This window comes from Pagrus major, chromosome 4, assembly GCF_040436345.1.
Source record: "Pagrus major chromosome 4, Pma_NU_1.0".
In the NCBI taxonomy this organism is placed as follows: Eukaryota; Metazoa; Chordata; class Actinopteri; order Spariformes; family Sparidae; genus Pagrus; species Pagrus major.
In genome coordinates this window covers 23,855,583-23,872,355 of record NC_133218.1, presented here as the reverse complement: position 1 = coordinate 23,872,355, position 16,773 = coordinate 23,855,583, and the positions used below count along the sequence as shown (strand labels likewise).

Below are 16,773 nucleotides of genomic sequence, written 5' to 3'. Positions count from 1 at the left end.
CCTGAGGGTGCCACAAGAGATGCCGCAGCTAGGTGCCGCTGCCACAAATTGAGCCAGCCCCTGCTGCATGGATGGATGAGTTGCATTATCAGAGTTGTAAAGTTTTTTACATACTTCACCAGCAGATGGTGCACTTCATAGCCTACTCGCAAGCAAATGATATAGCCGGGGACGAATTATATTCCTGATTCGTATAATGGCAAACTCAAGTTGAACAAATGAGAATGTCGGTGACTTGAACGGGGTGAAAAAAATCAGCACTTGAATCGCGCATGATTGAATGAAGCTGTAGATGGTGAGATCTCAGGCCCCACTGTGGGTAGCGGTCCATACAGCGGCTGACTGTCTGTTCACAGGCTGCACGCCACATCAGTCTGAGCCCCGAGGAGGAGCGCAGAGGCACAGCGGCAGGTCTCCGACATGGCTAAAGAAGGAGCAGATATGACGGAGGAAACCGAGTTCATGATAGACAAAAACGTGGGCAAAGAAACAGAAAACGTGGACTCGTCCGGCGGCGATGCCAAAGAAATGCGAGCGGTGATACTGGCAGGCTTTGGAGGTCTTAACAAACTCAGGGTGACCAAGAAGGCAATGCCCGAGCTCCAGGGTGGTGAGGTGAAGATCCGCGTCAAAGCATGGTAAATATGAAAATACCACTGTATACCTACCTACACCCACTGGTGGACTGTGATGTGCTCTGGCCTTCGCTACACAGTATTTCTGACAAGTATTGAATGCTGAACATCTGATTGGAAAAATTTCGCAGTCATGAAGCCACAGGTCTTTTCTAGTGCAGGCTGGCTGGACCAACTGTTGTTCAGAAAAGCCAGCATTATCTCAGACAGATCCACTTATTTTCAGTCAGTCACAAGGTATAAATGGAGTCATTAATGCAGAAGATCACAGCTGAACCAATGCCTAGTGTTTGCAAACTCTCAGTTAGAAAAATATTATTCATGCCTGTTGAATCTGGCCTTGTATTCACAGGGCAATAGCCAGTGACTCACTGCTGATAATGATGAAGAAATAGCACAGGGTAATTTGTAAATCTCTGAACAGCTCATACTAAATATTTATATTATTTAGACAGTTCAAAGGCATGTTTTCCCTCAAAATGATGAATCAGGGAGCTCTCATGTCAACAAATATTAAGGTGGCAACTGTTTATTCTTTGTTGCAGCGGCTTGAATTTTTTGGACCTGATGGTACGTCAGGGGAATATTGATAATCCTCCCAAACCTCCTCTCGTCCCCGGCTTTGAATGCTCTGGAATAGTAGAGTCAGTGGCTGAAAACACAACAGGATTCGAGGTAAGTGAAATGAAGCGTCAGTTTCTGAGCAACCGAATCTGCAAAACAAAGACGCTGTGAGCCTATTAACCAGATATCCATTTCAGGTAATCAATAATCTGCTAATAACTTCCCCTCTGCTTGTAATCCAGCTACTCTAACATGTGTCTTTCAGATAGGAGACAGGGTTATGGCTTTTGTGAATTACAACGCCTGGGCAGAAGTTGTTTGCACCCCAGTGGATTTTGTCTACAAGATGCCAGATGAAATGACGTTTGCCGAGGCTGCTGCATTCTCCCTGAACTTTGTGGCCGCCTATATGATGCTGTTTGAGGTCGCCAATCTGCGAGAGGGGATGTCGGTGTTGGTTCACTCAGCGGGAGGTGGTGTAGTAAGTGTTTTTCTTCTGATTGTTGCACAGCCACCGAACAAGTTTCTCCATTTCATCCGAATGTCATCGGAAGTGATGGCTTCATAGCCACAAAAGGAAGAAGTTGCTGTTGTTTGTGCCACAGTGCAGAATGAAAATCTTAGACCAGACTTTAAATTATGTCTTACTCAAACGTCTTGACCATCCTTTTAAGTAATTTGAGTTTTGGAATTACTGAAAGAAATGCTTCTAACTAAAGTCAATCACTTAAAGGAATCCTATTCAATACAAATGTAGTGTTGCCTTAATGTTGTGTTCTCAGGCATAGATAAATTGTTGCTAATTGTTTTGTTATTTTCAGGGTCAAGCCGTGGCTCAGCTGTGCTCCACTGTTCCTAATGTCACAGTGTTTGGGATCGCCTCATGTTTCAAACACGCAGCCATCAGAGACTCGGTGACTCACCTCTTTGACCGAAACGCTGATTATATGCAAGAAATCAAAAAGTAAGCACAGAAAGTTCATTTGTATCATGGTTGATTTGAGCTTGAGGAGTCTGCATTTATTTCCTCATGTGTAATACAAATTTTTATAATGTTAAAAATAACATCAATCAGTCAAATCAATCAAACTTTATTTATGTAGCACCTTTTAAACAAAGTGCTTTACATGTGATTGACAAAATCTATGATAAAATATGCAGGGCATCATCGTGCAGCCTGCATGTTATACATGTTTATTAATGTGACAACGTGGACCGCATCCGTGCGAGGATGCAGATGTTACCTGTTGCCTTATTTGGTCTTGTATGGCAATCGTCCCCATGGCAACGCACAGCTCATCTCAGAGAGCAGCAGCATTGTGTGGGGCGGAGGTCCACGCTGGCAATGTGGAACAACTGAGCCAATTAAGGCTGAGCATTGATAGCCTAAGCATTCCACTAACGACGCAGCACGCCGTTAGCCCGTGTGCACGACAAAGAAAACCCCTTGTAGCGAACGTTGCCTGAGATCTTATGTAATGTGACACAAATTTGCTGCAATTATGGTGTGAAGTTTTGTGAAGATGTTGTTGAAGCTCAGCACCATCCTGCCTGCCAGCTTGTAGAGTGATGTAACAAAGGAAACATGCACCATACATGTATTTTTACTTTTTCAGATTATGATACATACATTTTTTTAAAAGCACTGACTGTTTCATGCGCTCTGCCTACATATCAAGTGGTTGTGGATTAATATGCCTTTCATCTCTCTGGCCCACACATTCTTCTCAGGATCAAGAGCAAAGTACAATTAAATTAGTCTTTTTACAAAAGGCAAAAACCATGGGAATCACAAGACCACCAAGCAGTTTAGCCAAGCAGGTGTCCAGGGCAGAAAGGCAGAAAGTGAGGAATTATGGCTGCCTTGATAAAAGCATGCCTTTCATTCTTTCGTCTCCGTGCCTTTTAATGAGTCACTTCAAGACAAACTTTTGGCTGATTCTCTGTGCGACAAGAACATTAAACATTTTTGTAACACAACATAAAGGATGTTTCTGATGAGGAGTAATGTGGGCATTGCAAAAAATCAATAAGTTCTTTATAAGAAAGCAGTGGGCAGACACGTGGGCTGTATACTGCAACTTTTTCTCGGAGTAATACTCCTGAGAATCGGTGCTAAAGTCTTACGAATCCATGATTACACAAAACCTGAAGCTGCTCCAGAGTTTGAATCATAGACTGACTCATAAATATGTGCATATGATTTTTTTTTTTTTTTTTTTACATTCAGTGCTCACAGTCATAAACAAGGTAAGACAGCCATATCAAAGTATGAAGTTAGCCTCTGATTGAACTTTACCTCAACAAAAAAAAGGTCTGTAGATTAACTCAACACGTTCAGTAGAACAGTCCATTAACTGATTAGTGGATGGACATAAAATTGATTCTGCAGCTATTTCAGGGCTGCAACTAATTTTCTTTATTGATTAATCCGCTGATTATTTTCAGGAGTCATCGTTTTGCCATTAAAGAACAATCACAATTTCCTAAAAGCACAATGTTTTCTCATCAAATCACTTGTTTTGTCCAACCAACAGTCTACAACCATACAACCCGAAGACATCCAGGCCATTTTTAAATGATGAAAAAGAAAAGCTTTGGATTCTCAGTGCGATGCTAATGCCTTTTCGGGTGAACAACTTTTAACTGATTATGTGTGTCAGCTCAAAGCACTTTTGATAATCAGTCAATCACTTGATCCATTTATAGAGCAAAAGCTTTATCGGTTCTCTGGTTGGAGCTTCATTTTATTGCAAACTGAATATCTATGTGTGAGTTGGACTTTTGGTTAGACAAAAGAAAACATATGAAGATTTCAACTTGGGCGCTGGTAAACTGTGTAGGACAGATTACATTTTTTTTATATATTTGATGGACTAAATTATTAATAAAAATAAATAAATCTGGGAATAATTGTTAGTTGCAGCACTAATGTTCAGGCTATACGCATATTTGTAGTGGTAAACTCATTCATGTTATGAATCCTTTCTTCAGTGGACTTTACTTTGCTCTTGATGTTTTAGGATTTCTCCAGACGGAGTGGACATCGTGTTGGACTGTCTGTGTGGAGAGAACACAGGGAAAGGCCTGACTCTGCTGAAGCCTTTAGGAACTTACATCCTCTACGGTGAGAACAGGGCTTTTTGCTCTGTGTCATTGTAACCATTGTCTTTCCATTCCATATTTTCAAAGTGCTATTGGCTAAATTGTTAAATTTTAGTCGATTTGCTTCACCTTTGAGTTAATATCGCAGTTAAAGGAACGGTTCGACTGTTTTTGAAATACGCTCATGTGCTTTCTTGCTGAGAGTTAGATGGGAAGATCAATACTGACCATTATATATAAAACTTGAGCCAAGATACAAATAGCGTAACATAATGAAAGGAAACGGAAACAGGCCCTGAGACAGTAACTGCTCCTGGCCAAGAAAAAGTCTGGAACATATTCCTTTGTAAATCAAAGAATTTCTGTTTTTGTGAGACATAATGTGGTAATTTGTGATCTATGGAGGCAATTATTGACGGATTTTGGATCAAATTCTGATAGTAAAACGAGCCTTTTAACGGTGGTTGTGACGTGCAAAAAATGTATCCATTGTTTTACAGATGCTTCTTTCACAATGTAAGCTTATGAGAAAAAGTCTTTTAGGGTCAGTGTGCGTCACATGACGCTGTCACTTCACATTTTGGACTTTATGTCAAGTTGGCTTCAACGTCTGCCTCAGTTTCTGGAGGCCTGGCATCAAGTCTTTATCCTAACCAAAGCTTACTCTTGGCAAAAATATGAATTAAAATATCAAACCCTTCCTTTAAAGATGAGTGAGGAAATAGTGACTCTAATTAAACATACTCCACGCTCCTTCACAGCTACCATTCTAATATGATCTCCATTAATTACTTTAGTTCCTGTCAGGCCTTATGAATACAGTAACAGTATTAGCGGTAGATTAATTAATTAGTTTTGGTTACACTGAATTTGTGCAAAGGCATGCTTGCACAGATCTAAGGGTCTAAAGGTGCCAACTGTTTCTCCCCCACTTCACCTTTCATGCTTCGTGGCTGCTTATTAATGACCGGTCACTCCTGTCCAGGCTTTTGCACTGCATACAGAAATCCTTTTCTTTGTGTTTTTTCAGGCGCGTCAAACATGGTAACTGGGGAAACAAAGAGTTTCTTCAGCTTTGCAAAATCCGTGAGTCAGAGATGCAGTCTGTTACTATCCAATGAACATTTCATAGCAAATGAAACAAACTCGCACGCACTAAAATGAGTCACCTGCGATGAACGTGTCTCTCTGTTTTGTTTTTCCTCCAGTGGTGGCAGGTGGAGAAGGTGAACCCTATTAAACTCTACGAGGAGAACAAAGTTATAGCTGGATTCTCGCTCCTCAACCTCCTCTTCAAGCACGGCAAATGTGGTCTCGTGAAATCAGTGATGGACAAACTCTTGTGTCTCTACGACCAAAAGAAAATCAAGCCGGTCGTGGACTCCCTGTGGGCGCTGGAGGAGGTAAGAACCTGGGGTGATCAGAGGGTGTAAGACGGTCAAATCAGTGAGATTCAGATTAAATATGAACTGATCACAGTGGTGATCACATGAGGAGAGATTTTCTACAATCATCTTGGACAGCATATCAGCTGTTGTTTGTCACTGCTAGTTTCTGTGGGACATTGTCAGCTGTTCTTGGACAATCTTCCACAGATGGTGGGTAGGTTGCTTCTGCCTCTTCCACAGTTATTATCACACCCACACAAACCCCACACGTCAATCACTTCACTCCTGATTTCTATAAACTCTTCAGGTGTTCCTTTACCTGTGGTTGTTCCATTTCTGGGGAAGCTTTGTAAAGTAGATAGAAACCTAATCTAATCATTTGTACGTTACTGGCTTTGGATCAGCATATCGATCATTGTTTAGAATATACTGAATGTATAATGGAGTTAAATTCCATCTCTACTCCGGGGTCTCTCTGTTGATTTAATCTCTGCACTGTGAACTACTAAAATGTTTTCAGTCAGATTGCCTTCTTGCCAACAGTAGTCACTTTTCTCATGTGCGCTGAATCATGCCTTGAGCCTCTTATTATGTTATGATCCATTGTGTCCTGGTCAATTGTTTGATGCAGGGTTCGCCCAATCCTCATTAACTCCTGAATCAGCAGTTAATTACCACTTAATTGTATTCTGGTGGACATAACTTCCTGGTAAATGAAGCTCCATAACTGCAAAGTTTGCCTTTATTAGATGACATGAGATGTTCAAACACATCCCTAGATGTGGTCTGCCTGAGAGCATCTCATTAGTTGTGGGATCTCTGAGGTCAAAGCTAATGAGACAGACCACGATAGACTGTAAGCACTAGACTGTGTGGGCGAGGGCTCTCTCTTTTTCAAAAAGTTTAAAGTTCAAAAGAATTTGAACTAACACATAATTTGTTCAAATTGGTTTTAAGGCAACACACATGGCTGTGATTGTCACACAAGTAAAACTAGGTGCATGTTAGACGCCATAACCTTAAGACATTATTGCCAATGCACTATGACCGTAATAACTGGCTTAGATGTTACCACTTTATTACAATAGCATCTGAAAATGGGGGGGGGGACAAAAAGTATTGTTGTTCCCCCTGTTCTGTGCCAGTGCATGTGTGACCGTTCCTAGCGATGTCCATATGTACCGGTCAAATGGTCTTACCCTTCAATATAGTCTTCATACTTTCCCTTGTGGTGTCATACTGTTCGTATGAGTAGGCAGCCGGTTGTACAGTTGATATTGCTCCAATTATTTCTGGTGCCTACGCTGCCACTTGGACAAGCTAGCAGATGAGTCCTCAGTGTGTTGCTGAAGAGTAACTTAAGCTGCTGCTTTTTACAAAGTCAGCAAACTAACAGTCACCAAAGTCACAGCCTAATCTTCATTGGTATTTCTGACATCTACGGTGTCGAACCCGAAATACTTCCACACGCTGCTCGTCCTTCTGTGTTGTGATTCTCTAATCAGCACGGCTATGCCCGCTAATGTCCTCCTCCATTTTTATCATTAGCTTAGTTTACTGATAGTTCAAGAGCGCTTGCAACAGGTCAAGCAGAAAATTGCATGTAAAGAATGTTGTCTACTGGAACACAAGACAAACTGATGCAAACCGCCTGTTGCGCTTACAGAAAAAAAAAAAAAAAAATTCAAATTAAAAGAGACAGCCCTAACTGTGCTTGATTGATTAGTGTTGTTGTGCCTGAGGTGGGAGGGGCTTTACCTTTTATTATGGAGTTTGGCAACATGTAACTCTGGCATCGCTTCACCTGACTTCAACCTCAGCAGAAGTTTGACTTGTCAAAGCAGGAAAAGCACAGGTAGAATTTATAACATTAATTACGGCTGCATTCCATTTAGGTGAACTTGTTCCAGGGCTCTGGTATTGTGCATGCATGATGATGTGGCATTTGTTGGGGTCTGTACCAAACATTACATCACTACAGTACTTGTTTGTAATGCAGTTTTGTCACACATTGTACCTATGTATCTACCTATATAGTGCAATTTCGCTTTTTCGATTAATTGTGCAGACTTATTTTGCACTCGCAAATTTAGTGACTAGTCCAGTCGTTTTTTTGCATCCCTGGTAAAAGGCACTTTAGTCCATAACTTTCATGAGCCACAACTGTAGAGTCAAAAGGATAAAAGCTGCTTTCTGTTGTATTTTGGCTTTATCTCCATTTCCAGTAGCTATATTCTGACTAATGGTATCATTATAACTAAAGTAAAAGCCATTTCCTCATCTTAAAGTTTAACCTGAGAGAGATTTGCCTAATCCCTCCAATCAGCAGTATCAGAATGCATCCAACACGTCCTCTGTCTTCACAAGTAAAATGTTTGGAATTTATATCGCTGCCAAAAAAGCTACTGGAATACTGATAAAAGGCGAGGCAGTGCAGGTTATACATCACAAGTAGCTGATTACAAGTCAATCCAGACTCTGTATATCTATCGTCAGGGGGAGAGTGTGCGATGAAATGATTGCTGTCTTCAGATTTTCATTTCTCATGGGAAACTCCCCATGTACTGTTGTCATTAAACTTTGGCAGATTGCTCAGGCCTTTCACTGGAACTAGTGCCCGTGAAGAATCTCATTAGAGGGGAGGATGGTGTGGGATGTAGTGTCAGGGCCACAGCCTGCCTCATCGGTTGGTATGCCTGGAGGGGGAATTCATAGGGCGTTGTTTTTTTATGTTGACCATGCTTTCTTTCTGAAATGAAAAGTTGGAGAGTATTCGTGACGGAAACAGACTAACAGGAGGTCATCTGACCAGTTTTACTAACTAAAAATAAAATTGAATCCTCATACAGTATCTTACAGTGGTTGCTTGAAAGTACCAGGAAAATCCAATAACACCTACAATCCAAGTGGATTCTCTCTTCTGCAAACTTTACTTAGCAGCAGTGCAAGTTTCTGACCTATTTTTGCTCTTGGCATGATTTCCGCTGTTTCTTTTAGCAAATGAATGCTCGTGACACAATGGCCTCCAGACAAAGAGGCACATTCAGTTGTGTCTTTGTGCAGACTGTAATGAGAAAGCAAGGTACGGCATCCTGAGCTAATCTTTTGTGATGTGTGAATTTTTCTCTACACAGTTGAGTCAGACAAGCTTTAATGAGTAGCATTGATGTTTCATTGTTCATTACTTTGACCTGCGAGGTGTGTTGATCAACGTACACGAGAAATGTTGCAGTAAAACTAGAATTACAATAATGGCACAATGGTAGTGCTCACAAAAAATGTGATAGTTTTCGACAAAATTTACTTTTGGTATTTTCTTGATAACATGATGACAAGGAGCCAAAAGTGAAATGTTGTGAAAATATTGAATAATAAGCTCAAAACTGTTCACTCTGTTATATAAAAAACAAAACAAAACAAAGGATAACTTTGTGTTTTTCTATAAAACAGTCTGGCTGCAGTACAAGCCTCAAACTGTTTTGTAACAAGAACTTTAAGAACTTTGTTTGTTCTTTGTTTTTGTTTGGTTTTAAATAAACTACACCGACCACAGAGAAGAAAGAAGCAAATTATTATTTTATGCTGAATTCAAATCACTCAACCCAAATCAAACATCTGTTTGTCTGGATAAACCCAAGTTCTTGTCAAAGTTTCACTCATGTTCCTTCAATAATTACAAGAGCTGTGCCATGTTTAGATGTTAAAAATCATCAGCCAAAGCCATCATTTTAATTTGTGATATTACAATCTTACCTTCAGCAGCTGCTGTTGTGATGTTGTTTCCCAACAGTTCAGATTGTTGATGATAATTTAATTGTTGTGTTTTATTCTCAGGTAAAAGAGGCCATGCAGAGAATTCACGACAGAGGCAACATAGGGAAACTCATTCTGGATGTTGAGAAAACTCCCACTCCTCTGGTAACAGGAACATAAATCTATACATTTACTGGACCACTTGGTGTCAGCACACATTCACGTTCATCTCTGTTTTTATTTCTTTGTACAAGTTGCTCAGTATACAGATAATGACAGCTGCATAATATTTTACCACCACTAGATGGCCAGCGACAGCACAGAGACCAGTGAAGCAGGAGAGGAAGAAGAGGAGCCAGAGGGAGACAACGACAGCAAGGAGCGAATGCCTTTCATCCATTAAACCCAACGAACCCCAGCGCACCCCAACACACCTAGAGACTGGAGAGGCTGCACACTACCCCCACAGAGGAATACTACCACACACACAGTGTTGTGCAGTATGTGCCTGTGTGTGTATGCATGTGCTGTATGCATGAATGCATGAATGTATGTTTGTACAGAATATGTTTGTGCTTCTCGTACCTATTGTTTGTCAGTTGATTGGTCAAGCTGAATTTTTGGGTAATGACTACTAACAACATTTTTCCCACCAAGGGCAACAAGTGGAATTCTCGAAATAGTATTACTATGATATGATGTTACGCTAGCTAATGATGTGAATAGGTTTGTGTCCAATTTTCAGATAATTGCATCTGCCAACAGTTTATTGAATTAGCATTAGACTGATTAAGCATTTTAGCCTGCTGACTCACTGTTATCACTTCAAGATTAGCTTCCTTCAAAACAGATTTAGCTCGTAGGTGTCACATCATGTCTGTCCTCAGTGATGACCGTCGTAAAATGAGAGCAATGGAAAAATAGAGCAGTAGAGCAAAGGTTTGTGTGTAGATAGATGCATGATGTTTTATTCTGTTTGCCAGCTGTGTAATATTATGGGATCACCAGTGCCTTTGAGCTACAAACAAGTGTTTGAGGCTTGAACTGCTTCCCTTGGAGTGAAGTTAGCATTGAAACAACCCACAAAAACGCTTCATATTTTTAACTGGAATACAAAAATAGATCCTCGCCTGATCATATAATCCGTAGGAAGGTGAATCTTCCACATTTTCCCACTAAACTGTGTATTTATAACTTTTACTAAAGTACAGTACATAATGTGCGGCACTAGACTGCATCACATTTATTGGCGGGTCGTTTTGGCATAAAACAACACATTCGAGTTTCAAGTTCATATCTGTGTCAAAATCTTGCAGAAAATATGTAAATACAAAATTCTGGATTTTCTCAGTGAAGGATCATGAAGTCATCAGTCAGACTGCAGTTCAAGGGTTGTGGAGTCTCTGCTTTGCCTGTCTGACCAAAGTTGTTTACTTGCTGGTGCCTCACAACAAAAGTGCCATAAGAACATGAAGAACATAAATTATTTTTGCAATGAGCTGGTGTTTAAAGGCAGGGTGATGTGTGTTACTTCATTTGTAAGTATGATGCCCTCTGCTTTACTCCACATCTGCGAGTTGTTAATGAAGCACAGGAGGAGAACAGCTGGCCGGGAACAAATGGCTACAGATGGCTGATCTGTATTTATTTGCGAAGGTAACAACATTTAACCATTTCTTCTGCTGTGCTTATTCAGTGTTCTTTATATCAGCTAGTCATTTGAATTATTTATTACTTTGGATTATTAAAGCGAAGGCCAGAGTATCGTCAAAAAGTATTTTCTCAACTCTTATAAAAGCCAACATTTAATAAAAATGCCATTTTAGGACAGAATAAATGGAACAACATAGTAACAGAGACAAACTAACAGGAGTAAACACTTATTGGGTGTAGTAGAGTGATTTAGACATTGATTTGTAGATTTGGAAATAAGGATAGTGACGCGTAGACACTTTGGAAATACATCTCAATTTTGATGCCTTCAATGTCGGGTCAGATTATGTGTATGTTTGTGTTTGTGTGTGTGTGAGAGAGAGGATGTTTTTGAGTGTGCATTCACATTGCCTTGTAAAAACAAGAAAAAAACGTGTCTAAAGAAGTGTTTAGCACATGATTTAGCATTGTAGTGTGCTTACAAGAATCCTTATAAACTATGGTTTACCTGTGGAAGCATATTTTTTGTCACATTTTCTTCCTTGTTGTGTTCCTTCTTTGAGTACAACTCTGTTTACTTGAATAAATTTATCTGCAAAGTACGCCGTTTTGTGAAAATTGTGTTTTCTTTTTTTTTTATCTGACCCTTATGAGATTTGCGGCCTCCCTGAAGTCAGTTATTTCCAAAAGAAAAAAGGGGTCTCTTCTCTTTTGATGTGCATATTCTATAGATAGGCCTACTTATGTAAAAACAAACAAACAAACAGAAAACTGTGTACATTACATTGTACTGCATTAGTGTACTGCACATCCCTCAGTTTGGCAACAGATGGCAACAAATCTTACAGGTAGTGTAGTCAGAATCAGTTTGTGTGCTGTTGGCAGGAGTGCTGCAAACTGTTTTATTTGAGTGAACGTATGCGGCGTCTTAATCATTAATAATTAAACCAGAACACCAGACCCTCAGCACAGTCGCTGTCCGTCTCATCCACAACTCAGGGTTAGTTTGGGTGTTATGTCTGCCTCAGGATGGAAAGAGAGAAGTGTTAGCTGTTTGGAACAGAAGTTCTTGCAAATGCAACCCTCTTTTTTTTTGCATGCTGACTAAACAGAACTTGGACTCCATACTGTGCAAGGAGTCTAAACTAAATAGATGTTACAGTACCACGTACTGTCTGTAAGGTCGTCACAAAACTTTGATACAAGAAACTCAATACCTCTTTTGATACCACAGCAAAAGGGCGGGCGGGGGGGGGAGTTGTAGGCACAAAAAATAGGATGTTTTTTTGTTTTTTTTTCAAATTAAAAACCTGTACACAGTGCTGGTACAGGAAAAGTGACTAAACCAACACATTAGTAGTCTAATAAAGTCCATATCTGTGCAGCCTTGGGTTGAAAATCTGATTGTAGATAAGTTTTTTTTGTAGTTTTGTTACTTTCAGTTCTATCAAACGTGGATATTGTATCATTTTAAACATGTGGTAGTGAAAAAGTATTACAGTATCGATACTTGTGACAACCTTATTTCACTACAAGACAGATTGAATAACTTGCTGGAAAACAACATATATCAGAAGCTCGTCCTCTATAAGGTGTTTGTTTTTGTGAATGTGCAGTTTGAAAACATACGTGGGCTGGTTTTGAGAGTTGTGGTGCTATATTGAGCCCATATGCCCAAAGGTTTTTCTTATTTAGCTCTCCCCTCCCATCTTTATACAACATCTCACTCTAAAAATAACTTGGCCTGGACCTGAGCTGGACTTCCTCTGGTCTCAGAGGAGCTTTATTTTTAAAGCTTGTACAAGTGGTCATCTGTGTGATTGAAACATTGAAAAGATATCTAGAGTCAATCAGTAGCAACAACATTTACTCAGTTACCTGTTTTCTTACACTGAAAATTGTAAATTTAAGCTTTATAGGTGTCGATTAATACCACTTAGAGTACATAGATGATATATTTCACAGTTTGGTGGGACCATTTGACAGTCCAACACTTTTTTCTGGGATGACACTACGGCGTAACATCACTTTTCACTCGTCCAAAACTGACACTGAACGTTGGACAGGATGAAGAACACTCTGTAATAGTGGAGCAGTCAATGAATTTCCAGTTTGTTAGTGAAATGAAAGGGAATACTGCCCAGCGCACCTTGTCCCGAGTAAATATTTATCAAAAGCCAGACACAAGGAAGTCATTATTTGCCACTCCACCCTTATACCTCTCTCACCTCCTCCTGATGTTTGGACAAACACAAACAGAGTTGGAGCCAATGTAAGGAGAGGCACATAGAGGGCCAGTATATATTGAGCTGCCTGCACAGTTTTCGGTTCCTCTCGCAGCAGTACAAGGTGTGCCACTGTGTCCCGTCCTGTAGGATCCACTGGACTCAGACATGGCACGTCTGGCCCTCCATGTCTTCCTCGTTCTCTGCTTCTCCTTGCTCCACTTCAGCTCCAGCCGTCCATCCCGCACCAGGAAGGCCGTGACACCTCGGCAGGCCGGAGGTAACCGTGTACATGGCACACACATCACAAATAACGTGACTGCCACTGGTGTTCATCTGCCCTGTGTTTTTTTTACTCGTCTCTTCGTCGAGATGCAGCTGCAGAGGAAGATGATGTGAAGTCCCAGCTTGAGAGGTTGTGGCAGGAGGTGAATTCACTCAAAGAGATGCAGGCGCTGCAGACAGGTAACAGAGACGAGATGACAGTAGATTTATGCAGTTTGTTTAAAAGAAATAAGTAAAAATCACAGGACAATGGTTGGTGGATAATATGATTGTGATTTTAGGCTGTCACAATAAAGATTTGCCTAAAACAGTGATTTTAAAGGATAACCGTGTAGAGAAAACTGCATCGATTGATCTTCATGACTGAATAAACAATTTTACACTTTTTTGTAAAGAAATACATCAAATAAACACTTCTGCATTTGTATTATTACTTTGTTATTATTGTAAATGCTACCTCAGTTTAAATTTCTTTCCCCAAACTACATTTAGTATTTTAATTACATGTACGTTTTCCATCTAATTTCGTGATTCAAGTCCAATATAGTGTCACATTGATGCAAAGCTGTTCTAACATTAATGCAGACTTATACAAAAACCGTATGTGTTTATTCAAGTATCACACTTAAAGTTGAGGGGAACTTCAACATAAACATCAAGTATTACACATAAACAAAATGTCTTTTCTGTCTCTTTTAATTAATCACACTTTTTTTTATCACTGACTCAACGTGATGGACAAAAAGTGCATTAAATGTGACACTTTAAATTGAACTTCTGTGACAGAATTAGATGGAAACGTGTGTGTACGCAACAGTTGTACTTAAGTGTACTTGAATATGTAACATGTCCTCTCTGGCTGTTACTTGTTAATCAAGGCCACTGAGCTGCCATGCAGTGTGTGTGTGTGTGTGTGTGTGGACGTAATTGGTGACTTGAAAACTAGATTTTGAATTGTTTAGTGTGCTGAGTCACCAGCAGAGGGCAGCAGCACTCAAAGGATCCATTAAATTGTGAAGTAGGACGTTAAACTGTGCAGTGAAGAATCTAAGTGACACATAAATCATTTATAGGGTTTGTAAGAACTATTCTTCACAATAGTTTTCTATTGTTTTCATTGTGTTGCTGTTTTTCTTTCTGTAATCTATCTTACACCAGTTGACAATATGAAAATATTCTATATTTTTATTGTTTTTTTTATTGTTGTTATTGTTATCACACTGCTTTTTCCTTTCTCGGACAATGTATTAGTCACTATTCAGTGTGTGAACCCTCTCTACTGTGAGTTAACAAATGTAGCTGTATGAAATTGTTACAAATTTTAGTTCAGGAGAAAAAGGGAGGGAGATTCATAAGTATTAAAAAAAGTACAATATAGTAACTTCACAATTCAACTCACTCATGAAGGAAGTGCTTTGTGTTTTCAGTCTGTCTCCGCGGCATCAAAGCTCACAGGAAGTGTTACCTCACGATTGAAGAGCCCAAACATTACCATGAAGCAAATGAAGACTGTATTGCACAAGGAGGAACCCTCGCAACGCCCCGGGACTTGATGGAGAACAATGAACTGAGAGACTATGCAAAGAGGAGTGCCCCGGGATCCAAGGACTTCTGGATCGGTGTGGCAGACATAGTGAAAGAAGGCCAGTATGTTGATGTCAACAGTCTGCCAGTCAGCTTCTTCAACTGGGACCGCTCCAAGAAGCAGCCCACAGGAACGAAGAGGGAGAGCTGTGTTGCTCTCTCAGTGGTCGCACAGGGAAAGTGGTACGATGAGGTGTGTCGCAGCCTCAAGAAGTACATCTGTGAATATGTCATTCCCTAAAGGAGACACGGTGGTTGTTAAAAAATGTGATGATAATCTGAGTGGGTCTCTGATTAAAATTGTGCAAAGCTAAGTCGTCATATCTGTGCTGATTCAAGATGGAAACATGACTTGTTTTTGGCCTTGTGTCTATATGGTTATTGATTACGCAGTAGTACGTTCACTTTATGTCCCAAAGCCTCAGGTTATGAATGAACAACGTGAGAAGTCAGACATTCTGGATGAAGAAACATAGAAATAAACAAAAATGTGAACTTTTGTGACAATTGCTGTCCAGTGCTGCAGCACCTCTATTCACCCTCTGTCTGACTGCTGTCTCTTTAAGGCTCCCCTACTGAAAATCACATTCTGCTCTGATTGGTCAGCTCTCACGGGCCTGAGCAGCCACCGTGTTTCAGCTCAGCTTTGCCGGTGTTGTTGCGACTACAGCCTGTATGTGACATCACAAAGTAACAGCAGCCCTGCATTTCAGTGTGGACTGAGCGTTAGGATACTTTTACAACATTCATATAACACCTGGACCTACTTTATAATCAAAATATTTAATCACAACAAAATATGCAAACAACCGAACTGGTCTTTCACAGCACCGTTCATACAGAAACTCATTTTATTGAGGCATCATATCAGCGGTGCGGCCTTATGCAACAGCAAATGAACTGTGAATGACTGAAATAAAGTAAAAAGTAAAGTACAATATTACTTTATACGTATAAATATCCATTCTGATACAAAACATGGCCTCTACACCCCTCTTCTTATAACCCTCCCTGCGCCTGCGTTGATATCCTCTTGTTTGGTGACAGCAAACAATGAGGAAATCACTCCGACCGCGCTTGTTTCCTTATTCTGTCATAACACGTTTGATAAACAGTTTGATAAATCATTTTTATGTTGGCAGAGTGAACTAATTAACAACCAAAATCACATCTGTGTCTCTATCTACAGACTTTGCGTGAAAACTTAAGGCACTCAGGTTCAGAGTTCAGGGTCGCTTCTCCTGACTTGTCTCTGGAATGTGGAATAACCGAAAGTAAACCCGAACAAACACAAGGAACATGCAAACGTGCAGAGCGAGACTGTTATCAAACCCTGACCCTCCTCGCTGTGAGGTGACAATGTGAAATATGCATTTTGTAACTGTTTGCCCTGAACTAATGCTGCTACCCTGCAGGGTGAAGTGTACTAACATCAAGCAACATAAACACACATCACTGTACTGTGTCACCTCACAGTCTAAACAGGGACGTCCCTGTGGCGCTGGGGTTAAGGTACCAACCATGACCCATAACATCCTCCTTTGTTGAGTCTCTGTCTCCCTCATTTCCTGTTGTCTCCTC

General features: G+C 40.3%; 2 protein-coding genes across 2 annotated transcripts; both read left to right on the top strand.

Moving 5' to 3' along the window:
* Positions 1-382: 382 nt before the first annotated feature.
* vat1l (vesicle amine transport 1-like) lies at positions 383-11,700 on the top strand. Its single transcript, XM_073464840.1, has 9 exons — positions 383-638; positions 1,181-1,310; positions 1,465-1,680; positions 2,021-2,163; positions 4,223-4,326; positions 5,335-5,390; positions 5,513-5,707; positions 9,527-9,610; positions 9,750-11,700. The coding sequence occupies exons 1-9, from the start codon at positions 421-423 to the stop codon at positions 9,846-9,848; spliced, it is 1,245 nt and encodes a 414-aa protein (XP_073320941.1). The 5' UTR covers positions 383-420; the 3' UTR covers positions 9,849-11,700.
* A 1,791-nt stretch (positions 11,701-13,491) lies between these two features.
* On the top strand, positions 13,492-15,433 carry clec3a (C-type lectin domain family 3, member A). Its single transcript, XM_073463729.1, has 3 exons — positions 13,492-13,603; positions 13,702-13,788; positions 15,036-15,433. The coding sequence occupies exons 1-3, from the start codon at positions 13,492-13,494 to the stop codon at positions 15,431-15,433; spliced, it is 597 nt and encodes a 198-aa protein (XP_073319830.1).
* Positions 15,434-16,773: the final 1,340 nt, after the last annotated feature.

Excerpts from the sequence above, each read along its gene's own strand:
- vat1l (XM_073464840.1), top strand. The coding sequence starts at position 421 with ATGGCTAAAGAAGGAGCAGATATGACGGAGGAAACCGAGTTCATGATA. Across the intron at positions 1,311-1,464 it reads AAAACACAACAGGATTCGAG|ATAGGAGACAGGGTTATGGC; the intron begins GTAAGTGAAATG and ends TGTGTCTTTCAG. Across the intron at positions 5,708-9,526 it reads CCCTGTGGGCGCTGGAGGAG|GTAAAAGAGGCCATGCAGAG; the intron begins GTAAGAACCTGG and ends TTTTATTCTCAG.
- clec3a (XM_073463729.1), top strand. The coding sequence starts at position 13,492 with ATGGCACGTCTGGCCCTCCATGTCTTCCTCGTTCTCTGCTTCTCCTTG. Across the intron at positions 13,604-13,701 it reads GACACCTCGGCAGGCCGGAG|CTGCAGAGGAAGATGATGTG; the intron begins GTAACCGTGTAC and ends GTCGAGATGCAG. Across the intron at positions 13,789-15,035 it reads GATGCAGGCGCTGCAGACAG|TCTGTCTCCGCGGCATCAAA; the intron begins GTAACAGAGACG and ends TTGTGTTTTCAG.